At 44.5% G+C, this 27,702-nt stretch overlaps 1 protein-coding gene and 1 long non-coding RNA gene across 9 annotated transcripts in view; one reads left to right on the top strand and one right to left on the bottom strand.

Moving 5' to 3' along the window:
* Window positions 1–719: 719 nt before the first annotated feature.
* Rbm33 (RNA binding motif protein 33) overlaps window positions 720–27,702 on the bottom strand; it is a 110,810-nt gene continuing 83,827 nt past the window's right edge. For 3 of the 8 annotated variants that reach the window (XM_006235845.5, XM_039107741.2, XM_017592677.3), the window contains 4 exons: window positions 12,392–12,601; window positions 10,316–10,504; window positions 6,632–6,720; window positions 720–6,350 (listed from right to left, as the gene is read on the bottom strand). In XM_006235845.5, coding sequence (XP_006235907.1) covers window positions 6,302–6,350; window positions 6,632–6,720; window positions 10,316–10,504; window positions 12,392–12,601 — 537 coding nt within the window. In that variant the 3' untranslated portion in view covers window positions 720–6,301. The remainder of the gene's footprint in view (window positions 6,351–6,631; window positions 6,721–10,315; window positions 10,505–12,391; window positions 12,602–27,702) is intronic. The other 5 variants (XM_063286223.1, XM_017592681.3, XM_017592678.3 and 2 more) reach the window with 3 other exon arrangements.
* On the top strand, window positions 6,270–9,551 carry LOC134486706 (uncharacterized). Its single transcript, XR_010066045.1, has 2 exons — window positions 6,270–6,406; window positions 8,746–9,551. It is a non-coding gene; the product is annotated as an uncharacterized LOC134486706 (long non-coding RNA).

Consider the following 27,702-nt stretch of genomic DNA (forward strand, 5'->3'; position numbering starts at 1 on the left):
AGACTGGGCTGAAGGTCAAAATGTAAAAAAGACCCACAACTGGGCATCTTAGAATTTGAGGCTGGATGTGGTCTTCTTCCTGCTGTCAACACATAGCCTCAGCCTGATGGAGAAGGCACAGGGCCAACAGGGCAGGGCCCCTGTACACCTGACTCGTTCACAGCCACAGCTGAAGGCCGGCATCAGGCGTGACACGCACTCCCTTCTCAGAGGCGAAGAGCAGGCAAGAGCACTACTGTATAGACCAGTAGTTGAGCCAGGCACAGGGAGAGATACACAGGGAGGGAGAAGGGAGAAGATGCAGCCCCTGGCCTATCAGGCACAACAGTCTGGCTTCCCTCTTTGAACAGTACCCATAAGCAGGACAACTTTATGATCTGCATGAGACAGTGAGCAGCTGCAAGAAGGTGTTACAGACAGTGCCTCCGTGTAGAGCTCTGAGGAGCAGCGGCAACCATTACCTGTATCAGACTAATAGTTCTAAGGAGAGACAGACTCTCTGACCACAGCAACACCCATCATCATCTGGTCAGTCCCAGGTCCTGGAACCTACAGATAGTGCTGTGAAGTTTCCTGATTTTATGGCTCCATTAAGGAGACACTGTGTCACAGCTTTGGGACGTGATGAGTGCTGCTCTCCCCAATCCCATCCAGGGCCAAGCACAGCCCAGAGTATTGTGTGGGGTGGACAGACGCAAAAATGAAGTGAACTCTTGAGAGCCAGGAACACCTCTAATATTTTATTGACAGAATTCTTGGTTACAGTACAGCTGAAACACATTTTTTTTTTTGCTCTGAAAGCACATAAATGATACACACAACAATACATTTTCTTTCTTTTCATCTACATCACAGTTATTCTTCACATAGATAGCCTGCAAGAGTTCCCACGCAGTAACGCAAAGGGTGACGGGGGTAAAGCACGGCAGTGTCACTCACACGGGAAAGCACGTGACTGGCAGAAACAGTGAGGCCAGAGGAAAGCAAGGCGGTGTCTCGTGGTTTCTAAGCAGCCATCGCACTCCCAGCAACATAGCCTGCACTCCAAACTGCCTGCACAGCAGGGAGGCGCACACACATTACACGACGACGAGGGCCATATCAGCAAGGGCAGTATAACGGCCACACGGCCACCACTTCCAAGCGAATGAGAGCACGCTACCACTAACACTGACCCATGCCCCGGGTCCTGCAAAGGTAGAGGGGTAAAAACAGAGAGGGGTGGTTAATGACATGCAGACCACAGCTGAAAGGCACTGGCAGCATCTCTAGGCCCAGAATCAAACTGCAAAATAACAAGCAAAAGGTCAAGCTCTCCCATTCAGGTTCTGGAGGAGCAAATCCCAAGGAAAGGACCTGTCAAGGCAAAAGGGTTAGAGAGACTGCACATGTGGCCCTGGTGCAGACATCCACAATGCTCCCTCCTGCCAGAGGGAGCCTGACTCAAGTGAGTATCAGTGGCCACTGCAGGTATGGAAGCCACAGAAGTGAAGGGAAAGAACATGCAAACAGAGACTCGCTGGATGGGGGAACAGTGACAACTCCTCAGGTGTCAACAAGACGGAAGAGAAGCAGAACACGAGGAGGGAACCAGAATCCCAGCCAGGGCAGGGGAGTGGGCCGCATACGGGAGAAGAGAACAGTGAAAGGAAAGCACGTGGCACCGCTGCTGCACCTGAAAATTAAACATGGGAATTAAAGCCAAGGAAGGAAGTCCTCACAGAGGACACAGCTCAGGTCAGGATCCCACACCTGTAAAAAGGGAAGAACAAGTGTTATCTGCTCCTCAGCGGTCAGTCAGTGTGGGCTGGGTGCAACCATCAGTCTACAATGTGTGCGCTCTAAGACAACAATGCAAATGCAAAATGTGTTAGTCCCCAAACCAGCCTCCGCTGCACGTGTCCTTAAAATGAAAAGCAGTTTAGCAGAAAGTCATGTAAGAAAGCCAAAAGTCCTGCGGCCTAGAGCATACTACACTCTCCCACACAAAACACAGCAACATGCACCTGTCCATCCCGCCTGTTGACTCGTAGGAAAAACTAGACAAGTTTCTCTCTAAATCACCTGCATTTCCCACAAACCTTTGAAAAGTCAGTAAACGGAACCGAGGAGAACACTTAACAACCTCCCCCACTGTACATCTAAAGAGAAAGGAAGAGCTGTTTCCGTGCAAGTACCTGTTCTTCCAGCCCGCTCTACCTACACATGACAGAAAGAGGCAGCTGACCGACCAGCAGTTTCCAGGAAAGTCAGGCGAGGTCCCTAACAAGTGTCCCTATGACACCTGGCACCAGCAGGAGGTATACCTGGGATCCAATATGAATCAGTGGATTGCTCTGGTTCTAGTACACAAAGCCATGGGTTTGTGTACCTAAGAAGTTAAGCATTTTAAATGACAAAAACTAAACAGGTTGCAAAAAACCTTACATGAAATCCTTAGGATTCAATAAATCGAGGCTAAATGCCTTTCTAAGTTTATATTTAAATATGACTATAAAAGGAACACTTCATTGTAAACTTTAAAATACCCCAGCTGTCATTGCAGAATCCTTAAACTTGGTCAAGTGTCTAAGGCTCTCCCATAACTGAGCTAAACTTCTAGTGGCTTCTAGTGGGGAGGGGTTTTGCTCTTGGCTACCCTGTGTCCTGTAAGTTACCTCTTTGCAGAGCACATCAAGGTATAACGCCCTAGACCTCATCTCCCTCTCTGAGTAATGAAGCACCTGGGCATGAGAGTAAGGATGCAAAGCCAGAGCTGGGTCCAACAGCAGATGTAGGAATTAAAGCCGATTCTCAGGAAGGGGAACAGCAAGCAACAGAGCCCCCCAGTGTGGCCCACAGCTCTGGCACAAGGAAGTGCTTCCTGACTCGTGCATTTTGTCTTGGGTTAGAGGATACAGAGAAGACCCTCAGAGCACCCAATGATGACCAAAACCAATATTTAACTACTGCATGGACCTCTTGGGCTAGTGTTCTTATGTCACAAGGACCTACACTTTGACTAGCGTCAGTCAATGGTCTACATCAAGCTCACCTTCCTAATAATGCCACAAGGAAATAGAAGACGAACAAACAAAAACCAAGACAGAAGACAGGGACAGTCCTTAAGCCTAGTTCTCCACAAAAGACCCTTCACCTAGCTTATGTTACCCTGAGAATTCCCTCGCATACCCATCTGTGGGGCTCTACACCTAAGTGAAGGACCACCCATTGGGGTCGCAACAGAAGTGTACATCACTGACCTTTTAGCCTATAAACTCTCCTTGCCCACTGGATCACTGTCCAGTCCTCCCTCCCATGCCTTTTAAGTTCCCTACCAGCTTCCATGAGCAGCAGAGCCTTCTACCTGCTTCAGGCAGAATGCTGCTTGGTGGGGGTTTGTGGGGAACGACCAATGGGTGCAGGACCTAAGCTCCATCCTGATTCAGACAATCATCTTGGACTGTTGCATATCACATGAGAACTACCCAGATGAAAATGGTTATGGAAAACCCACCTCCCACCCCATCCAGCCACACTCCTCCACAGCAAGCCATGGGCACAGGACCTGCACAAGAAGCTGCCTATTTGGATTGGGCGGGGGCCAGGGTGGGGTGGGGGGTTGCCTCAGAATCTCTTTTGAAAAAGAAAAGGTGAGATTTCCCCCTCAAGAAGAGTATCAATATAAGGATTTAACAAATGTGGCCAAGCCAAGGGCAACATAAGATTATGTTCAGGTAAGCAGCTAAGTGAACTCACAGTCATTACAGCACAAAATAAACAAGGCGAAGAGAGGGGAAGTACCTTGTCCCCTCCCCCTACTCTCTACCTCAGGACAGATGTGAGAGTCGTTCCTTCAACCTGCTGGAACTTGTGAACAAATAATACACAGATGAGGGTTAATGCATTGACTTACTACCATCTTTATGAAAATCAAATGTACACACAACAACAATTATGAAAGTGTCTCCATTAAACTTTGATAAGACAACAAACAAGAACTAACAAATAGCTAAGATGTTGCTGTTTGAGCTGAAAGCATTTCCATTAACGTTTTACTCTGAAAAGGTCCGTATTTACACAGTATGCTAATGCGTCTCCACCTCATTTTAAATGCATGATACACAAAGAACAGAGATAATGGTTGCAGCAGATCTTCCTCGTCTGAATTCACTGTGAGAAGGGCACTGCAAGTGGGGAGCGCTCTTTCTAATTCTGCTTCTTTCACTTTCTGTGCTTTCCTTCACAGAAGCTAAGCCTTAAGGACTGGCTTGCCAGGTCTGACGATCCACTTTAAGTGGATGTATAGCAAGGTCAGAGTGAGCAGTTGTTCTAAACAGTGCTTGGAGCCGGTCTCACAGGACACTGCAATAAGAAAGAACTAGCTCATGTGTGCAGACAGTTAAGGACACACAAGCTCCTGGGTATCTCATCACACTCAAAGTGGCCCTGAGACCCTCGGTGAACAGTGGTATCGATGAGGATGTTTCCTTACCTGACTTCAATGCTTCAGTGCCTACTTTTCCGACAAAAATGCATAATTGGGTTTTAAAGGCCCAGCACTCAAAACTATTTGAAAAAGCAGTGAAATTATTGTAATTCATTTTACTGTGTCCTAACCCTCAACCCCTTACATGGCGTCTATCTTGTCCAACAAGAGCTAACATATTACCAAACTCACCAATTTAACGAAATATCTATCAACATTTCCTGTGTCCAAGTGAAATGAGTGGGACTGACAGTGGGCAAAGCACTAGGATGGGCTAGGGCCGAGCTGGATACAGCCCCTGCAGGGCTGGCCCTTCGTGCACCAAGCAGGGATGAGGCAGATGCTTTGTGGTCAGAGGTGGCACCATACCACAAGGTCTTCTAAGACGGCCTATGAATGCCTCAGCTCAACTGCCTGAAACTCAAACAACAACTGTGTCGTCCCCCAGTACTCCTTGCCAGCACATGGTGTCATCTTAGAATCAATCCTATGCAAAGTTTCTTGGGGCCTGGAAATATCATTCTCCAGTTGTTAACATTGGCAACTTAATTGAAAACGTAAAGGAAAAACTTCAGCTGTGGAAGCCAGCTGCTTCGAGTCCTGCGCTAACTCCTTCTTTATTAACCAGCGACAGTAGATGACAACAGACTTCTGTTTCCCTCCATCCTACTAAGATATGTGAGATAAAATTACAGGTATAAAATACAACTAAAAAGTCCTGAGTGTGTCCTAGTGTCAGTCCATTCTAGAGTATGACCCAAACACTGAAGCGTTGTTCATGGGGGAAACATAATAAGGCACTGTGTTCAATGTCTGCCCAGCATGGACTTCCAAGGGATGCTTTGTAGAAAGCAAGTCTCACCTGTTGGAATCAACCAAAATGGCTAATGTGGACAGATACACTTGTCTTGGGCAGCATTAGTCCGGCTGAGAAATCCATCCCTCGCACATGTGATAGAAGGGCAACCCGAAGGAAACTCAGAGCCCCGAAGGAAAGTGAGGCAATCAAAGCAATGACAGCACAGGCCACAGAGCTAGGCCATTTAAAAAGCAGAGAAGCCCAAGCAGGTCTGACCACCCTCCAAGCTGTGCCTCAACCTATGCCAGGAAACTAGGCCAAGAGGGCTTCCTGCAGGGTGGCAGAGCCACTGGCTCGGGAGTGCCCTGTGCTTACCTAGCTAGCACTGTGCCCATCTGAGAGTTTCTGCTGAGACAGGTGGCACTTTGGAGGTATTTACAAGAAGCAGAATTGCCACTTCCATGGCACCATTCCCAGACACCCATCTCACACCCTGGCTTTCCAGGGCAGGTGAATGTCCATCATAATCACCCATTTTTACCTATGTTTTACCAGAGCCTGTGAGGGCTTTCTGAGACCACTCCAGTTAAGCCTGGTTGAGAACTCTTTCCTAGCCTGTATTGAAGATAAGTGCAACCATTATCAAATATTCTTTGCTGTGGAAAAAAATCCTTGGAATTTGAGCTGGTAACATTCTTTCCTGAATTTAAAACTCTGTGACCAATCAATCGCACAGCAGGATCACGAAGAACAAGGTCTACATGCATTATAAGCACTTGGAAACAAAAGAACACGAGAACAGAGTTCTTGTGGACAACAGAATTCAAAACAATCTAACACCAGACTCCAATCCCATGTCCACCAGTTTAAACAGCTCTCTTTTGGAATCACCCTGTGGCTGGCTGGTGCGCAGACAAGTTGGCAAACTGCAGACCGGAGAGACCTGCACTTCTGGGGATCCTGCACCGACCTACAGCTTCCTTGAAGAAATTCCACAGTGTGTGCAGCATGAGGTCAATTTCTCCCATTCAAGATCACTCCACAATCAGGGCCACATTTATGTGGGACAGATCAATCATGTGCCTGTGGAAATTTGAAGAGACAGTTAACACAAGCTCTTACGATAGCAATTCACCGAGGTGGGTGGAAGTGAGCCAGATGCTCAAAAACCCTAAGGTGTATGGAAGTAGGAGGGGCCTCTCCAAACAACACAAAGTTTATAGAAAGGATGTGGGACCTGATCTTGTTCTGCACCACTGCCCTGCCCAGCCCAGCCCAGCCCAGCCCAGCCCAGCCCAGCCCAGCCCAGCCCAGCCCAGCGCCCTTCTCTTCCCCAGTTACCAACGACAGAATGCAGAGGATACCTGTGGAATTTCTGCTGAAATGCTAGTGCATGGGCTGGCTCCTTGAACTTTGCTATGGCTTTCCGTTGCTGGGGAAGCATCTGTAAACTCTAGGGGAAGAAAACAAAGAAAATTAACTAATGCCAACTATGACATAAAATAAAACACGTCATAAGTTTCTATATAGAATAGGAGTTTAGGCTGTTGACTCAAACATGAAACCAGGTCACCAGTTCTCCTTGGTCTCCCTGGGCACCTGTACAGAGCAGTGCTCCTCAATCAGCTGGGGAGCAATATGTCTACCCTCTAGTATGATACTCAGAGACTAACACAAGTAACCACAGGTGGAAACAATTTCTTTCCCTGTGCCTTTCCGGAAGGCAACTCTTTAATAGTGCCCTCATCCATCTAAAGAATGGCACTCCACCCTGGTTTACTACAGCGTAAATGAGTTCTGGGCATGCACTGTGGTGTGCTAGGGGAGCCCTGTATAAGAATGGCATATGGAGCTCCAGAGCTTTGGCTCTTTCTCGGTTCCACAGACATAGCAGAACTGGCTTCCAAGTAAGAACTCTGACAAAAGATGCACGCTGAGAAATGGCAAAGTAGGGATCTTAACTCAAGGCAGGTCCCAGAGCCTATTATCTCACAGCTCTGGCCAGCTGCCTTTTTGAGGGTGAGTGTGGCACTGAGAAACAAACTCACAATTGCTAGGCATTTCAATCTAGTCCACAGAACTACTAGACTTAGTCGTTAGAACAAATGAGTAAGCTAACACAGAAAATGAAAAAGCAGAATCTAGCTAGAGGCAGCTCTTAGATACCAGATATACCATCATGGCTCAACACCCGCACTGGCTAGAAGTCATGGTTACTGAGCCACATGAGGAGGAGTCACATTTTGTTCTTGGATACTGGAGGTTCATGGGGTAAAAATTTTCTTCTGAACATAATTTCAGGTAGAGTCTAGCAAATAGATCTGTTCTAACAGAGGAGCCTCAAAATTATTAGGAACTCATTTCCTCGGCTCTAAGCTTTAACCTGGCTCTGCTCTCAGAACAAGGGCCTTCTCAGTGATTTCCTGACTCACAGGTCTAAACTCGCTGCTCCCTCTCTATCTGACTGAAACACCAGGACACTCAATGGCACATGTGTCTTTTGCTCCATCGTTCATCAGTCTCCTTTGGTCTGGGGAACTTGCAGAGTGTTAGGAAGAAGCACGTTAACTGAGACCAGGTGTCTGTGGGATCACTGCCCCACATACAATTCTCAGGTCTGATGGGTACTAAAATATGTTCAGCATCACTCTGTCTGACTAAAGGGCTTACAGGACCAGGTATCCCCTTGGCCAACACTCGGTACTAAGCCAGTGAGCGCTAGATACCCCCGTACATTGACCTTATATTTCACTCTGAAACACCAAGGTGTTTCAAACAGAAATAACACACTTTCTTCTCAAAGTAGGATTAACAGTGCTGGAACCCTAGTTCCCCTACTTAACACCATTTCTTAGACTACTGTATTTAAGCCAAAGAAATCAAACACTCTTGAACCACATTTCTATCACTTAAAAAATTATTGAAAATCCTGTGTGTGTATTGTAAGGGTGCCTAAGAAGCCCAGATGTGACAGGCAGCTTTGGGTTACGTTTTGAGGCTGGGAGTTAAGCTCTAGTCTTTTTGAAGAGTGGTACATGCTCCAACTGCTCAGCCGTCTCTCCAGCACTGAGCCCGAGTTTGAGACCAACCTTGTTTACAGAGTCAGTTCCAGGACAGCCAGGGCTACCCAGAAAAACCCTGTCTTGGGGGGGGGGGGGGGCAACCAACCAACCAGCCAAAGAAATAAATAAACAAATAAATATTCACATAATCCTACTCAAAACCATTACCCTGACCTAAGACCAGTAGCAGTAGGAACTAAGTGATCTGCTTCCAGGGAGAACAGGCCTTGGCCCAGCAGACCCTAAGGGACTACCAGGGTGGCACACAGCACTGAAGCTTCTATTTCATTGAAAGGGTAGGCATGTTACTAGCATAACATATATATGCCATTTATCAATAGCAGCATTCCTTACCCTGGGGATTTTAAGTGACCACAACAAACTTTATTTAAAATACAATTATTCTTTGTTTTTAGAACACACGCACACAGCAAATAAACGGAAGACAAGGATAAGCAGCTTAAGAGATCTACAGTAATCCCAAAGTCCCATTCAAGATGTCTGCTGGGGGTCACCAAAGTCAAGAGAACACCCAGGACTACTTAGGCTGAAGCTAGAGCAACACGGCAACAGTGCTAGAGCTGTCCTCACACTCAGTGCAGAAAGCGTAGAAAGTGAGAATCCTCACAAGACCTGACTAGAAACGCCAGCTTTCGGCAAGCACCTGGGGCCACAGTGCGTTAATGGCGTTAAAATCTGGACAGTCTGGGCCATTGTGCAACTCGGAATCTTCAACTAGTACTTATTTTGACTCTCTGGTTGCAATAACTATATGTCAACACATCTATAATCCTCTATTATTAATTTTGTCCAACAAATAACCCACACTACAATCAATACTCAGAAAGCACCTTTTTAGACAGTCTCAATACACACCGCAGCTAGCTCAGTTGTGCTCTCTTTGTGAGGGATTACGGGTGTACACCGATGGGGCAGCTAAAGCCAAAGAGAAAGAGAAAGTGTTTCCAAACAGCTAACAGAGTAGTAGTTAAAGCCTGAAGATTAATCTCTCAATATAAAAGACTAAAGTGTGGGGTTGGGGATTTAGCTCAGTGGTAAGAGCGCTTGCCTAGGAAGCGCAAGGCCCTGGGTTCGGTCCCCAGGTCCGGGGGGGAAAAAAAAAAAAAGAAAAGAAAAAAAAAATCTATGTAATTGTAAAAGACTAAAGTAAGTCCAGCGACCTCTAAGATAAAGGTGGCTGTAATTAAACTCAAAATACCTCAAACACCAGGCCCAGTCTTGGAAGTCTTTCTCCTCTCCTCACTTACAGACACTTAAAAGTAGACGTATGTCTGTCCTTCCTAGATCACCCTGGCTGGCCTATAACCTACTTTGTGACTAGGTTGGCACCGTTCTCACAGGTCCTCCTGCCTCAGCCTCCCTAAAGGCGTGAGCTTCCACATCCAGTTGAAAATGGGAATCTGAAGCACTATGATACAAAGAAAACCCTTTGTTCTGCTCAGAAATCTAGCGTTCCCTGTAGAGCCTGCGTTTTCTACCAGTCATGTACAACTCTGAAGACCACCTATAGGGTCAGAGCACTTGCTCACAGCACACATGGAATGCCGTCTGTCTCCATCCTTCACATGACTGCTAACAAGCTCAGACTTGTCACTTTTAAAGGACATGACCACAAAGTGTAAGTTACTGCTACATCTGATGGCAAATGCTAAGAAGAGCACCAGAACTGTGTGTGACACAGCTTCAGAATATAAGACAAGAAGGCTAATTACTTGAAAGTTAGAGAAATTATCATAAATAAAATGTGATTCGATACAAAACCATATAGGTATGTGTACACCTGTGAACTTTAGGATAGACTTCAAAGGACAATTTGCTCTACTAGAGTATTTACTTTCTAAACGTTGTGAGGCAAGCACTAGCATCCTTCCTCTTGAGTAGCATCTTACTACAAATGTAACACACGATGGCCACTGTTCTGTAAAGACGACCCACTGGCACTATCACCAGATACAGGCGACCCACCTGGATGGGCCCCACGGACATCAGCAGGCTCTTCAGCTGGACATCAGTGGTGGATGAGGACAGGCCTTCCACGGATACCACACAGGGCTGTGGCTTGCATTCCACCACACGAAGGTTCTGCTTATTTGGCATTAGTCGTCCCCGGCCCATGGGACCTGCCACTCCTCGGCCTCGTCCATGCATGATGGCCTGGCAATGACAAAGAAGATGCATTCTGACATCTGCGTAGATTCTTCCTGTAGTGGCTAATAAAGTACAAAAGCAAGAATGGGCTCAGGGTCCCTCAGGACATGCTGTGAGTCACTGAATCTTCCTAGAGGGTGGCCTAATAGGGCAACCCCAGCAAGTAGAATGAGGACGAAATGGCAGCCCCAGAGTTCTGCAGGTGTTTGGAAGGGATTCTGGCATCACTTCCATTCAGGATACGGCACTGACAGCAATTAGCACAGGGAAGGGCCGTATCCCATCCTAACTGCTACAAACACACACTTCTCCCACGATGGCCCAGGCCAATCTCCAACTGTGACAACGTGTCATTTGGGATTCGACACAAAGTGGTGAGGTTTAAATTTATCATCCTCAAGCCTCGAAACAAGAGCCCATCTAGCCAATGTGACAATCACCTCCAGAGCTTTCACAAAGTGATACACCAATCTGCCAGTAAAAGCACCGTCTTTTAAAGCTACCCACATTTCAGAACCATAGTGAAGAGCTTCACTGTAGAAAGACTAGATGGCTGGCATTTCTAGCATTTTCAACTGGTGAGGTAACTAAAAAAAGAATACCTAATTCCACAGTTGTCTAGCTAGAAGTGGAAGCGCAGACAGCGGAACCAAAGTGCACTGGACCTCACCCATGTCCTACCCTAACTCTGTCCCAGTGCTTGGTTTAAAGGAGCAATCCACCATGCCCCACCACCTCACGAGGAAAGGCACACAGCCAGAGTTGATGCTCAGAATACGTGTGGGCTACAGGAATGGAAACCTAGAAGAACACAATTAGAGATCCATCTACATAAACTCACTACCATTCCAGTAAGGCATAGTCTGGAGAAATGAGGGGTTCAAGGACTCACAGAAAGTCATATTGTGTATACTCTGGTATAGATCTCAGTCAGATACTAGGTTTAAATATAAATTCTTTTAAAAAGCCTCACAATAGTTCTAGCAAGTGAGAGACCATCGTTGGTCCCTTAATGGAGAGCTAAGGAGTTGAAGGTAAAGCTCCTCTAGCAAGCTCCCATTTAATTCTCTAAAGTCATGTTCTTCATATAGCCAGAGGCTGGGTCTGAAAGGAAATGTAGCCTAGAGCAGTCTGTGAGCTCCACCATTTTATTGCTGGACCTAACACTAATGTGTACATCTGCCTGCTGTAACAGTAGAGTATCTATGGGCTCCTACCTCATTAGCAGAGCGAGACAGCACACACAAGGCAAAACAGACACTGTACCAGCAGACCCCACGTCTGAAGAGGGGCAGGACCCGCAACAGTCTCTTTCTGTTCACCCACTTCTGACAGTTAGAAAGCTGCCTCTCCCCGACCCAGGAGCTGAGGAGCATACACTCTCTGTCTGCAACATGACTAGATTGGCTTCCTCAAGAAGGGACAGGGAGCCTCTAGGCTCCAGGCCTCCCACTTGGCAGGCTGGGCTCCCAGGAGATACCCTTCACCTACATCTTTACCTCCACAGGGCCTTGTCTCTCTCTGTTCCTTGAGCTGAGGGGTGACTAGACAGGACAAGCACACCTCTGGGACTCACACCGTTAGGAACATTCCTACTACGGGTGAGAGGAATAGAGGTGCAGTGCTGTCGGTACTGGGCAGTGGTTGTTCCATGGTACAGGACGGCCATACACTCCAGCTGTACCACCATAGTAAATGAGTAGAGGGACAGACTTTCTAAACTAGGACTAAGATGATGGCTCACTTACTAATATGAATATTAGCAAGCACAAAAAAAAAAAAAGAAAAAGAAAAAGAAAAAGAAAAAGAAAAGAGAAGAAAGAACGAACCACCTAGTGCCAAGTTCTCTCAACCAGTAGAGTTATAGAGGTTGGGGTCTTCCCACTTTAGTACCTTCTTGGCTGGGTGAATCCCCTGGATGCTTTTGATCCCTGGAGGAATAGCCGGGTACATGTGGGGCCCCACAGGAAGGTGCTGGGGCTGCTGAGGAACTCCCTTGGTCAGTGTCACCTTGCGGGTAGGCTGCTGTCTCATGTCCGGAGGCTGTGGAAGCCGCTGGGGCTGGCCTTCTGTGTGAGAAAAACCATCGCTCTCTCCTCCCTGCTGAAATCAACAAGGCACCAGGCAGATCAGTGTCTGCCCACTGTTCTGGTCAGGCACTGGCATCACTGCTAATGTTGAGCCTGAGGCAGAAGAACCTTTCAGACATAATACCAAATCTGCCTCTTCCCTGGAGCCAGTAGGGAAACTTCTCATTGGGCAGTGGTCAAGGTTTTAAATACAGTATTTTTGAAATTTAAAACATTTAAGTTTTCTTTTAACGAATGTATCCACTTAAAGAGACTGCAATAAACACAAGTACTATTTAATTCATACTGGTTACACTGCAAAACTACTTCATTTTTTTATTGCCAAGAACACTCTTGTTGAAAATTGACAACCAGTCTTAACTTTGTAATTGTTGCTCAAACCCACCGGAACTGAGAAGTTGCCTGGCTCCAGGCTACACTGAGGAGCTACACCACCAGCAGGTTTCACAGCCAGTGAATGCCAGAGAAGTAACACATGTGCTTAGCTAAGATCTTTGGAAACATCCACAACCTGTTTCTGGTCATCTTTCTGGAGCCATTGCTCCTGATCACAAGGACTGTAAGGTATGCCCATGTCAGGTTGGCCCCTGGGTCTACTGCACTATCAAGCAATAGCATAAAGACGGTCTGTAGGTGGGGCCTATGGGCAATCTGCAGTCTTCAACAGTGTTTCCTGCTGAGCGGGACTGAAAGAACAGATGCTACATTATGCAATCTTATGCATTATGCAGGCTCTTGAGAAGTGGTAAGTGTACTTGTACTCCTCTTGATGTGAAGAGGCACAGACCAGGTGATGGCTGGTAACCTTCCCACACAGGCTACACAGTCATGAGGGTAATGGGTGGTGACTTAGCAAATTATTTCAAAAGAGGTACATGTCTGTATCAGTCTCCCATTCCCATCCAGCTATAGAGGTGGATTATAGTTTGTCCCCACCAAAGCCATTCTGAAGTTTAACTGTCAGTGCAGTAGTATGAAAGGTCTTAAGGCCTTTAGAAGGTGTTTTGGTCACAGGAACTCTACCTTTATGAAGTGATTAACATGGTTCTGTGAGGATGGGTTAGTTATGCCAAAAGCTGTCAAAAGGCACCCGGGCTCTTACATCTCTCCCCTCCCCACCTCTCTTCTGCAAGCATATGTCTGACTGTCCTCCATGAAGACCTCACCACAACTGGGCCCCTGGCTACCGTGCTCTAAAATTTCCCAGCCTGGGGAATCAAGAACCAAAATTAACCTCTCTTCACATCCAGCCTTTAGTAGTTTGTTATAACCACAGAAAAAAGACTAAGGCTCTCCTAAGTTATCTTTTAGAGACCACTTAATGGAAGAAAGGGGCCTTTAAGGAAAGCAGCCAGTAGTATGACCTGTGACCCAAGGAAAGATAAGCTGTTAGTTACAAGGGTGCAGAGCTTTGATCCCTTTGCAGCATGTAGAAACTGGCAAGTCTGGTCTCCCTAGAACTTCACAGACTTGCCTAACAAGCATTTTGGGGCAGAGCACTGTTTGCCAGGACCAAGTGTTGCCTTCCCCCAAAGGACCCAGCAATTGTCCCAGGACAAAGCTGTATGGATGGACCCATAGAACCTACAAGCTTCTGGGGCTGTGAACCTATTAGAAGATTAAAAGAGCACCAAGAGCCCAGGTGCTTTCCTCAGGGTGCCTGGAGGCTGGGGGGGGGAGGAAATGTGACCTGAAAGGCTATGCTAAGCTATGCACTCCCAGCCCAGAACTAAGGAAGACATGGTAAGAAATGATTTAAAAAAGAAAACACTTAAAGTGAACTAAACTATATCACAGTTATTCAAAAAAGGAGTGGGAAAGACCCAAGAACAAGTTGAGATCTTAAGAGGAACCAGCCCCACTTCTAAACAAAGGAGGAAGGGTACAATGAAGGTTACAATCAAGAACAAATTCAGAGAAGCCACTTCTCTATCAGACCCACAGGCTACTATAAAACAGCAAACACTACACTCCTTTAACTATCCTGACTTAGAAAAATAATGAGCAGAGGGCAAGTGTTTCAAATTGGAAAACAGAGGGACCGTAACACTGTAGCTCAAAGCAGTGAAAAGGATGTTATGAACATTATGCCAGCATTATCAGTCAACTTACATGAAATGGACCAATTCCACAAAAACATACCCAAACTGGTTCAAAACCCAAGGAGCAAAGACTAGAGCTCCAAGGAGCAAGGACAAAGAACTGACAAAGAGACATTTCTCATATTAAAAACTCCATTCTCCCAGGGGATTCTACCATAGTGTTAAGGTAAAAATGTTCCCTAGTCCAGTCTCCTTCAGGAAAAAATGGGAATGGGAGGTCCATGTTATGCTGACCACAAAGCCACCAACATCAGATGTAAAAGGCACCTACACCCTCAGAAACACCCCAAAACCATCAAGATGTTAGGCAGTTCACTCCAGGAAGACAGAAAAAGCATCTCACACCAAGGCAATTCAACTCTTAATTAACCATAACATGATACAGCTGTAGACAGCCAGGCCTCAGCCTGAGAGGCACTGGCTCCTACAATCTGTGGCTATGTACTTACATTTAAAAACATTTTACCATGGAAATTCTCTAGTATGTACAAAAAGAGATAACCAAATTATATTTATTTATTCCTTTACTTATTTATGTTATGTTTTTTGAGACAGGGTCTCTTTGTATCCCTGGGTGGCCTCAAACTCAGAGATCTGCATGTCTCCGCCTCCCCAGTGATGGGCTCAAAGGCGCACACCACCACCACGTGGATTCACTTTTTATTTTTGAATCACCTATATTTTGAAAAAATGTAGGCACTTAGAACAGGCCTTGCCTACCTGGATGCATCTCCTGTCCCTCAAGAACAAAAACTTCTGAAAGTTCTTGACAGGCAGAGGGACAGCCCTTTCTGAGAACCACGGGCCTATGAGGAGTCTGCCTTTCCACAAGCTTCCACTAGGTGAAAGGTCAACTCTGGACTTTGGCACAATGAAAGCTAACTTCAGGCTCTCTGGATTAACACTAGTAGAAAATGGTCAATGGATAGGATAATGAGCCATTGCCAGGAACCCATTTTTATATCTATAGTCATGCACATAAACAGACCTGAGTGAGATTCAAGACAAACTAAATCTACCCTATATCTTGCTTGCTGTGACCTGTACACCCAGTTCTAGCACTGAAAAAGGACCTGTATAATTATTAGTCTCTATGTCACACAAGTTTTAAAATATTGTTGCTTCAAATTAGGCATCTTAGAAATCTGTTTTTGAGATGTAAGCAAACTAGTGTCCCCGAGTAGATGGCAGATGATGTTCCCATGAAAAAGCAAGTGTGCAGGAAGAACAGTCTCCCAGGCAGCATGGTGCATGCTGTAACTTCTGGCACAGCAGTTCATCCAAAGCAGATGAGGGGAAGAAGTTGTAGCCATCATAACCACCAGGTAGAGACATATTGTTAAATTGCTCTAAAATGATTGTCTTTTAATGAATAAAATAAAAATGTCCTTTTAGACTATAATGTTTGGTTTTAAAATTCCTATCTGAATTAAGTAAGCTCAGGGAATACTTTTTATCAGCTTAATCTTACAAAAAATGAGGTTTGTGGCCATCAACATTAGCAGGACAAATTTACTTGTAACAAATGGTTTAAATGTACAGATAAAAATACCCATTGACACTGTCACGGCTTCTTGCAATTTGACAGATCAAATCTTATTTTCATTCCTTAAAGCCCATGAAGAAGTGGTATCGCTGAGTTGCATTCACTAGCAGGCAAATTGATTAATCCTCTCCATAGAACCTCAGCCCTTGATTATACCTATCAGGCGTTAAGCAGCATTATTCTGGAGTGACAACACTTGACAAATTCCCCAATCATTTTCCTCAGCCTTTGTGGCCCTGCTAGCTTGTATTAACCCTGATGAAAAATTAATTTTCCTTATCTTCTTCTAAACCCCAAAATCCAAATCCGCCAAACTGGCAACTCTTTCTGTAAAGGTATTATGAAAACCTCTAAAAGATTAATTGCATGTCTTCAGGTGACATTAAATTAATTTCTGTACTCATGACAGACATTTGATACTCAGTACTGAAAGGACAGATAACATTGTCAGGACACACAGAAGGACAGTGGCGTGGTGTCCCAGGGCAGTCTCTTATGAATTCTCCTTCTGATAAGTCCACACTTTGCTGTCACCAGCAGTGTAGATGACAGTGAGGCCACAGCCCTTGCTGCACGGGTTTCTATTAAGGACAACAATACAGCCTATCCCAGCAATCTCTAGGAGGCTCGTTTGGGATTGGCACAATAAAAAATATGCAAGCTATGTAAAGTTCCTAAGTACACATATGTGTAGAACTCTGTTTTCTCTCTGCACACTGCTGAACTACATGAGAGACAGGGTAGAAATGGGTCAGCCCTAACCTCCTTGCCCCAGGTGCTGCTGTGGAATGTGAGAACACCTAACATTCATCAGGCATGTTTACATGCCAGCAAGTACACTGGGGACAGAAAACTGCAACACTATTTCAGATAATGGGTACAGAGAGCAACCAAATCCAAAAGACAAAGCTACTTGAGTAGCCAGACCTAACTACTGGGCTTCACTTCATGGGGGATTCACTTAGCACATGTTCTACTTTACCATATGAAAATGTGGCAGTTATTCAGATGCTTATCTTATAATACTCCTCCGTTCTGAGATTAGTTAGATGAGAGAAGAATTAGCTAGTCTTTAAAAAAAAATTATAAAAAACAAACCACTAAAACCTAAGCCTATGAGAAGAAACAACATTGTCCAGGGCAGATGGCACAAATCTACCAGGAGAAAATGAAGATGTATTAGAAGTGAGATACTGGGCACTTTGAATACGGAGGCTTCCTAAGCAGTGGGGCTGTGAACTGGTTCTTCCAACTTAGAGCTGAGGCTTCAGGAGCAGTTCTGCTCCTGCAGGCCTGCCCAGTGCAAGCCTATTACCCACTGCCCCACCCATGTGACCAAGTCTCCCCCAGAACTCTGTCCTATATACCTGCAAAGACCACAGCTCTACCTCCATCTGAGCCACCCACGCTATGCCTAGGTGCTGCCAGACTGTCCTACAAACCCAGCTTCTGCCAGAACCAACCAAGCAGGGCAGAGCTGTGTCCTCTAAGTAACGGTTTCAAACTAGCAAATGTGATAGATCTAGTACTTCAAAGTTGAAAACAGCAGGCACACAAGAAGGTTCTGTGGGCAGGGGGTTTTGATGGCAAGCCTGATGACCTAGGTTCTATCCTGAGACCCACATGATGGAGAGGAGAGGCAACGCCCACAGATCTTCTCATCTCCACAGGTCAACGGTGGCATGTCTCTCCCCAGAACAAATGTGAGCATTTTAAAGTTCAAAAGCAGCAAACAGAGCTTACAAAAGAATCCTGTTCAAGTTGGGGATTTAGCTCAGTGGCAGAGCGCTTGCCTAGCAAGCACAAGGCCCTGGGTTCAGTCCTCAGCTCTTGGGGGGTGGGGGGGAGAATATCCTGTTCAGCAAACCAATGAAAAGGAGTTTGAAGGGAAAAGCAGGAGAAGGTGACTACAAAGATTAATGGTACAGATCAATGTTATTCCAGGCCCTGCTTCTATATTGCTCACTTCCTAGTATCACTGACAAGGCAAAGGGACAACTATCCTGTTCACTCTCACACATTCTGGAGAGATTCCATGTCCGCTGAACCTCTGCTTTGATACAAGAATGCCAACTATTCAGACATTTTCAGCTGTATCTCTTAAGTTTCTGAAGTATTTCTAATGCCCTTGAAACTGTCCTAGGTTCTAGTGATAAAAATGGTGAGAAGGCAGAAAGCTCCTCAAAGAGCGGACCAGGCAGGAGCTGGCACTCTAAAGCATGGGAAGCTCGAGTTAGTCAACAGGCAGAACAGAGATGTGCAGAAACACCAGCAGGGCTCCCAGAACAGGAGCATCCTGAGCAATAGAAAACAGAGGGTCAAGAATAGGCACCTCCAGAGAACAAGAAGGGAATGTGGAACATTCTACATCAGCCTGGGACTAACGGCAGGTATGCTACTCTCTGTCAGGCTGGTACTTCCCAAAGTAACAGAAGATTGGAGACAGATACAATGTTATGTTTCTATTTAGCACAACCTCAACACTAAGGTTATGTCTTATGTCCTATTATGCTTAAAGTAGAACTCAACCTTTTCCAGATTCGGGGTTTTCCAGAATCTGGAAAACAAACAAACAAAATAACTGCCAGTTTTCTATTTTCCTAGTGTGTTTTTTTTTTTCTTAAGCCTGCAAAACAAAGTGAGACCATTGACTCAACAGAACTCTTTTTTTTAAAAAGATTTATTAGACCCAGAAGTTCGGACAACGCTGAGACCACAGGACAGTCTGCCACTTCTGCACACCTCTGCCCACATCCCTGGCCCAAGAGGAAACTGCATAGTGTCTCTGGATACAGGAACATAGGAGTAGTCAGCAGCAGGAACCTACTGGGTTCCGCTGTGAACTAAACTGAACTGGTCACACAGCTCCCTGTACCCAAATCTGGTAGAAGAGAGAGCTGGATCCTAAGAAGTGTGGACACTCTGAGAACTCAGAGGAGACTACTCTCTGCCCACATTCCCAACACAAGAGGAAATCACCTAATGCCATCTGTGTCCCCTGGGCATAGGGACCTAGGAGCAGTCAGGGGCAGGACCCTTCAGGTTTCTGCCTGCACCAAGAGCTGAAAGCCAGTCACCAGGAGCACCTACCTACCTAACGGCAGAACTCTGTTCCCAAATCCGGCTGAAAGAAGACAGGTCTACAGGAGTGCTAACACTACAGGAGGGTCAAGCCACTGTCAGAAACAACAAGACAAGTTAACACCAGGGACAACATGATGGCAAGAGGCAAGCACAGGAACGTAAGTAACAAAAACCATGACTACTTGGCATTGTCAGAGCCCAGCTCTCACACCAAAGCAAATACTGGATATCTCAACATACCAGGAAAGTAAGATTTAGATATAAAATCACATTTTATGATGATAATGAAGGACTTTAAGAAAGACATAAATAACTCCCTTCAAGAAATACAGGACAATACAAGTAAACACGTAGAAGACCTTAAAGAGGAAACACAAAAATCTCTTAAAGAATTACAGGACAACACAACCAAACAGGTGAAGGAATTGAACAAAACCATCCAGGATTTAAGAATGGAAATAGAAACAATAAAGAAAGCACAAAGGAAGACAAACCTGGAGATAGAAAACCCAGGGAAGAGATCAGGAGTCATAGATACAAGCATTACCAACAGAACACAAGAGATAGCAGAAAGAATCTCAGGGGCAAAAGATACCATAGAAAAACATTGACACAACAGTCAAAGAAAATGCAAAAAGCAAAAAGATCGAAACCCAAAACATCCAGGAAACCCAGGACTCAATGAGAAGATCAAACCTAAGGATAATAGGTATAGAAGAAAGTGAAGACTCCCAGCTCAAAGGACCAGTAAATATCTTCAACAAAATTATAGAAGAAAATTTCCCTAACCTAAAGAAAGAGATGCCCATAGGCATACAAGAAGCCTACAGAACTCCAAATAGATTGGACCAGAAAAGAAACACCTCCCGTCACATAATTGTCAAAACACCAAACGCACAAAATAAAGAAAGAATATTAAAAGCAGTAAGGGAAAAAGGTCAAGTAACATATAAAGGCAGACCTGTAAGAATTACACCAGACTTCTCGCCAGAGACTATGAAAGCCAGAAGACCCTGGGCAGATGTCATACAGACCCTAAGGGAACACGAATGCCAGCCCAGGCTACTAAGGCCAGCAAAACACTCAACATAGATGGAGAAACCAAGTTATTCCATGACAAAACCAAATTTACACAGTATCTTTCTACAAATCCTGCCCCACAAAGGATAACAGATGGGAAACTCCAACACAAAGATGGAAACTATACCCTAGAAAAAGCAAGAAAGTAATCTTCTTTCAACAAGCCCAAAAGAAGAGAGCCACACAAACGTAACTCCACCTCTAACAACAAAAATAGCAGGAAGCAACAATCACTATTCCTAAATATCTCTTAACATCAATGGACTCAATTCTCCAATAAAAAGACAAGAGTAACAGACTGGATACATAAAGAGGACCCATCAATTTGCTGCATGCAGGAAACACACCTCAGAGACAAAGACAGACACTACCTCAGAGTAAAAGGTTGGAAAACAATTATCCAAGCAAATGGTCGGAAGAAGCAAGCTGGAGTATCCATTCTAATATCAAATAAAATCAACTTTCAACCAAAAGTCATCAAAAAAGATAAGGAAGGACACTTCATATTCATCAAAGGAAAAATTCACCAAGGTGAACTCTCAATCCTAAATATCTATGCTCCAAATACAAGGACACCTACATTCATTAAAAAAAAAAAAAAACAAAAACAAAAAAAAAAACAAAAAACCAAAAACAAACAAACAAAAAAACTTACTAAAGCAAATCACACAATGCACCTCACACAATAATAGTAGGAGATTTCAACATCCCACTCTCATCAATGGACAGATCATGGAAACAGAATAATATTAAACAGAGACATAGAGAAGCTAACAGAAGTTATGAACCAAGTGAATGAACAGATATTTATAGAACATTTCATCCTAAAACAAAAGTCTTGGCCAGAGTAATCAGACAACAAAATGAGGTCAAGGGGATACAAATTGGAAAGGAAGAAGTCAAAATATCACTATTTGCAGATGATATGTTAGTATAATTAAGTGACCCCAAAAGTTCCACCAGAGAACTACTAAACCTGATAAACAACTTCGGCAAAATTGCTGGGTATAAAAGTAACTCAAACAAATCAGTAGCCTTCCTCTACTCAAAGGATAAACAGGCTGAGAAAGAAATTAGGGAAATTACACCCTTCACAATAGTCCCAAATAATATAAAATACCTCAATGTAACTTTAACCAAGCAAGTGAAAGATCTATATAACAAGAACTTCAAGTCTCTGAAGAAAGAAATTGAAGATCTCTGAAAGTGGAAAGGCACCCCCCCCCACCATGCTCATGGATTGGCAGGATTAATATAGTAAAAGTGGTCACTTTGCCAAAAGCAATCTACAGATTCAATGTAATCCCCATCAAAATTCCAACTCAATTCTTCATAGACTTAGAAAGAGCAATTTGCAAATTCATTTGGAATAAAAAATAAATAAACCCAGGATAGCGAAAACTATACTCAACAATAAAAAACTTCTGGAGGAATCACCATCCCTGACCTCAAGCAGTATTACAGAACAATAGTAATAAAAACTGTATGGTATTGGCACAGAGACAGGCAGGTAGATCAGTTGGAATAGAACTGAAAACCCAGAAATGAACCCACGCACACGTATGGTCAAAGGAGCTAAAACCGTCCAATGGAAAAAAGCATTTTCAACAAATGGTACTGGTTCATCTGGAGGTCAGCATAGAGAAGAATGCAAATAGACCCATTCTTAGCATCCTGTACAAAGCTTCTAAGTCCAAGTGGATCAAGGACCTCCACATCAAACCAGTTGCACTCAAACTAATAGAAGAAAAAGTGGGGAAGAGTCTCGATCACATGGGAACCGGGGAAAATTTCCTGAACAAAACACCAATGGCTTATGCTGTAAGATCAAGAATTGACAAATGGGATCTCATAAAACTGCAAAGCTTCTTCTGTAAGGCAAAGGACACTGTTATTAGGATAAAACGGCAATCAGCAGATTAGGAAAAGATCTTTACCAATCCTATATCTGATAGAGGGCTAATATCCAAAGATATACACAGAACTCAAGAAGTTAGACTCCAGAGAGCCAAATAACCCTATTAAAAATGGGGTACAGAGCAAAACAAATAATTCTCAGCTGAGGAACATCGAATGGCTGAGAAGTACCTAAAGAAATGCTCAACATCCTTAGTCAACAGAAAATGCAAATCAAAACAACCCTGAGATTCCACCTCACACCAGTCACAATGGCTAGGATCAAAAACTCAGGTGACAACAGATGTGAGGATGTGGAGAAAGAAGAACACACCTCCATTGTTGGTGGGATTGCAAACTGGTACAACCACTCTGGGTGTCAGTCTGGAGGTTTATCAGAAAACTGGGACATTGCACTACTACCTGAGGACCCAGTTATACCTCTCCGGGGCATATACCCAAAAGATGCTCCAACATACAACAAAGACACATGCTCCACTATGTTCATAGCAGCCTTATTTATAGTAGCCAGAAGCTGGAAAGAACCCAGATGCACTTCAACAGAGGAATGGATACAGAAAATGTGGTACATCTACACAATGGAATATTACTCAGCTATCAAAAACAATGACTTCATGAAATTCATAGGCAAATGGATGGAACTAGAAAATATCATCCTGAGTGAGGTAACCCAATTCCAGAAAAACACACATGGTATGCACTCACTCATAAGTGGGTATTAGCCCAAATGCTTGAATTACCCAAGATGCAATCCACAGACCAAATGAAGCTCAAGAAAAAGGATGACCAAAATATGGATGCTTCACCCCTTCTTAAAAGGGGGAATAAAAATATCCATAAGACGGGATATGGAGGCCATATATATACAGTCACCAAGAGTAGATAAGATTAATAAAGCTAAGAAGGGCATGCTGACAGGAACCGGATATAGATGTCTCCTGAGAGACACAGCCAGAGCATGTATGTCAAATTCAGAGGCGGGGGAAAAAAAAAATTCAGAGGTGAATGCCAGCAGTGAACCACTGAACTGAGAACGGGATCTCTCTTGGAGGAATTAGAGAAAAGATTAAAAGAGCTGAGGGGACTTGAGATTCCCATATGAACAACAATGCCAACCAATCAGAGTTCCCAGGGACTAAACCACTACCCAAAGACTATACATGGACTGACCCACGGCTCCAGCTGCATAAGTAGCAAAGGATGGCCTTGTTGGGCACCAATGGAAGGAGAAGCCCTTGGTCTTGCCAAGGCTGGACTCCCCCAGTGTAGAGGAATATCGGGGGAGGAGTGGTGGGGAGGGTAACACCCTTATAGAAAAAGGGGATGGGGATGGGATAGGGGGCTTATGTCTGGGAAGCCGGGAAAGGGAATAGCATTTGAAATGTAAATAAAAAAATTTAAAAAAAGGTTTATTTATTATATATAAGTACACTGTACCTGTCTTTAGACACACTACAAGATGGCATCAGATCTCATTACAGATGGTTGAGAGCCACCATGTAGTTGCTGGTATTTGAACTCAGGACCTCTGGAAGAGCAGTCAGTGCTCTTAATTACTGATCAGTCTCTCCAGCCCTCATCAGAACTTTCGAGTGGCTCCCACTGCTCTAAGAATTGAGACCTAAATCCAGCCCCAGACTCTCTGTACTCAATCCAATTCCTTTCCTTCAGTTAGGAATTGCTACAGTTAGTTACACATACCCCATTCTCACCACACACATACCTGGAAGACCCACTACTTTACTCCCTTTCTACTCCACTCAGAAGCCATTTATTTCTCCAGGTCTCACTGCTATGTTGCCCATCCCACTTTACTTCTGCTTATACCTGCTATTACACACTCAGAGGCCACGGAGTACTCTGGTCACCACAGAGCTCCACAAAGGCAGGTCTGCATTTGTATGCAGCTCAATCACCATTAATGCCTAGTGCCTCAGTTCATGTCACATCTGCTGTGACAACTGGGACCATGGCTGCTCTGCAGGCTCTGATTAGACCTCACTGCTGATATTAATATCATGTTCTTCCTCTCTGAGTAACTGAGGCAGCCAGAAGGCCTCATCAAAATGAATGAACATTAGAATCCAGAGACCTTGCCCTGAATGGCAAGTCCCCAGATAGCCTCCCCTCCCATTAAGTGTCCTATGTCCTGGCTAGTAGTATTACAGGAGCAGGTCTCGGCTAGCCCGAGTTACAGAAGAAATCACTTCAAACATTCATATATATTCAATTTCTCTTTTGACTACCATATAACTCTAATAGAATGTAGTAAAAGAAAAAAAGATATAATATGTATATATTGCCTTCCAAAAATCTTTTAATAGGAACCCTTAGTAAAACCCAGCAGGCTCAGTAGTGCCTTGATTGTTTTTTTGCAATTCCCAGAAGAAGGCACAGATCTGCATTAAGGACAATGGTGTCCTGACCACAAGTAGGCCTTCTCTGCCGTGATAACACTGCTGACAGAACACTGAAGAGGTGAGGCATAGAAACTGTGGCTCAAATCCTGACTTGGCGAAACAAGGTAAACCTTTTCTTTCAAACCAATTACTGACCACCATAATCTTACATATCCTTCAAAGGCCATGGTTAAAGATGTGGTTGGTTTCCAATCTCTGGTGTTCCTGGAAGACTGAACAGGTCATTGGAAAGTACCCCAAGTTATATAGCACTTTTCCTCCCAAGCATAGCATGTGGCCAACTTGAGATAGAGAATATGGTCATTCAGTAGCCAGGGCCACTAAAAGCAGAACATTGGTAGCCAGGTCATTGCAATTATAATGGAAGGGATGGTCAGAGTCTCATCTGGAATTCTTGCCAAGGCTCCTTCCTGCCTTTCTGCAGCTACAAATGATCTTAGGAAATACTAGTATATATAAGACATGGAAGGTGCACTGATACATGGAGTGGGGCACAGTAGTGATACAACTTGGAGGCCACTCACATCCTTCTGAGTTACCCTTCCTCTATGCTCTGTAAACGCATTGGTTTACCAAGTTGGATTTGGGTAGAATTCTATATTAGTCTGCCATTGGGATCCATGGGAAAATATTTTTTCATGTCTCCCCAGGAAAAGCTAATGATTGGAGTAATTTTGGGGACCTCAGCTCCTTGCTCTTCCTCTCTGCCCAGCTGCCAGGAGACAAGTAGGCCTTCTCTGCCCTGATAACACTGCTGACAGAATACTGAAGAGGTGAGGCATAGAAACTGTGGCTCAAATCCTGACTTGGTGAGACAAGGTAAGCCTTTTCTTCTTTCAAACCTTTTCACAGCAATGGGAGAGCAGGCCCTGCACCTGTGCTCCAAGGGACTAAAGACTTCTCCAGAGAAGACCCACCCAAGAGCTACACAAGAAAAGGCCAAGTCACATCAAACAAAGTTTGAGTATAGGGAAATAAGCATACATTCAAAGAACACTGGAGAGCTCTCAATGGACACAGAAGCCAAAAGGAAGGCCCTCTCTGACCAATCGTGATGCGATCTAACATCAAACTAAATAATGGGAATGACAGTTCATTGAAAAACCTCACAAAGCTGACTAATGTTAAGTAAATAAACAGGAAAGAGCCGACAGATACACAAGGCACAATGTAACTGGACATATCAGTGCTGAATGGTAAGAAGCTAGTGTAGTAAGTGGGACACTCACACAGAGCTCCTTCCCAACCACAACTTAACAGACAGTGGATAAAGCTAGCTGTAGGAAAGACTTGGCAGACACTGCCTCATCTAAATCATCAAAGTCTGTCCTGGGGAGACATGAAAAAATATTTGTCCATGGATCCCAATGGCAGGCCAATATAGAATTCTACCCAAAACCAACTCGGTAAACCAATGCGTTTACAGAGCATAGAGGAAGGCTAATTCAGAAGCTAATTAAAGCTAAGCTCAGCAATATAGGGCAAGTCTGCACAGTCACAACAAGGACAGGTTCCCTTCTGTAGCCAGCCTGCCAAACACAAACAACCTCAAACTTACTGGGAGCAAAAAAATAAATGTAAATTACATCACAGGCCACAAAATCACTGCCTTTAGTCTTTTAAAATATCAGGGGCAAGTAACAAAGACCAACAGACTGCTCCAGACGAAAAGGAGACCAGAAATCAAACATATGGCTCTGAGTGAGCCCCCAGGATAGGCTGATCTACTGTAGCATACAGCTACAGTTTTTAGTGCCTCTGGACTAAGGCAGTACCCCTGTACCTTCTAAACTATCTGAGGAAGAGAAAGTACTCAATCATAAACGGACACTAAAAGACAGAGAAAGAGGAGGTGGAGGAAGAGGAGCAAATGCAGCACAAGATATAAAACCTGGTGAATGTGGTAAAGGGGCAAGGCCTCACATTTTCTCTTTCATTGAAGATGTAACAAAAGGAAGTTTATCGTGTGGCCCACAGAAAGAGGGACCCACACACTGGCTCTAAAGGAAGCCTGATGAGAAGGATGAAGACACCCTCACTGCCTCTCTAAGATAGGGAAAGAGATGAACAAAATCACCCCACTTTCCAAAGCAAGCTTCCACAGATCAACTGAGGCCTTCCCCAGGGTAGTAGGACAGCCTTTAAAAGTAAATACAAAGAGTCACAGCCAAACAGCTGGCTCTCTTGCTGGGTAGGGGTCCTGAGTCTCTCCCAATTCTCCATATGCTCACAGATGAAAAACTGATTACTTTATTTGCGGCCATATTTCTAAATCTTTCATAACCTGGGTCAGGATAAAGTATCTGCCTACTTTCCTGACACTTTCTCCCTTCGACCAAAGGAATGGGCCTTCATTTTATTGATAAGACGTTCCACCAATCCAAGTAACCAAGGCCACTCAAAGGTGAACTGGGTTTCATCTCTCCTGAGCCAGAAGAGGCTGCAGGGCTTACCCTGGCACACGCTTGTTTTGACTGTTGTTGTGGTTAACCAGAAAATGGTTGATGGCCCCAGTAGTTCACAGTAAATAAATTATTTATGTCTCCTACCTTTGCTTTTATCATTAAATAGGGCCAAGACTCAGAATTGAACCCAGCACAGACGCCAGGCCTACTGCTCTGTTATGTGGAGACTCAAGTTTGCTGCACTGTGAAATGAGAATGTGACTCTACCTGCCATCTGTGTGCCTCACGAATCACACATGCTCAACCCTGGACAAACAATAGTCATTGCAAATGCCAACAAGACCTCACTAGAGCCTCAGGAACACCTTCATCTGCCAGCAATTTTCTTCCAGAACTCCCCCCACAACCAGATTAAGCCCATTTATAGGCAGGAAATTGAGATAATGGCAAAGAGGAAGAGAAGGCAGAAGCAGAGGTGGCAGAGGCGGCAGCAGCAGAGGCGGCGGCGGCAGCATCCCAGAAGCAGCCAAGACAAACAACTACCCAAACATGGGTTTTTT

The sequence above is a fragment of the Rattus norvegicus genome, chromosome 4 (assembly GCF_036323735.1).
Source record: "Rattus norvegicus strain BN/NHsdMcwi chromosome 4, GRCr8, whole genome shotgun sequence".
NCBI lineage: Eukaryota > Metazoa > Chordata > Mammalia > Rodentia > Muridae > Rattus > Rattus norvegicus.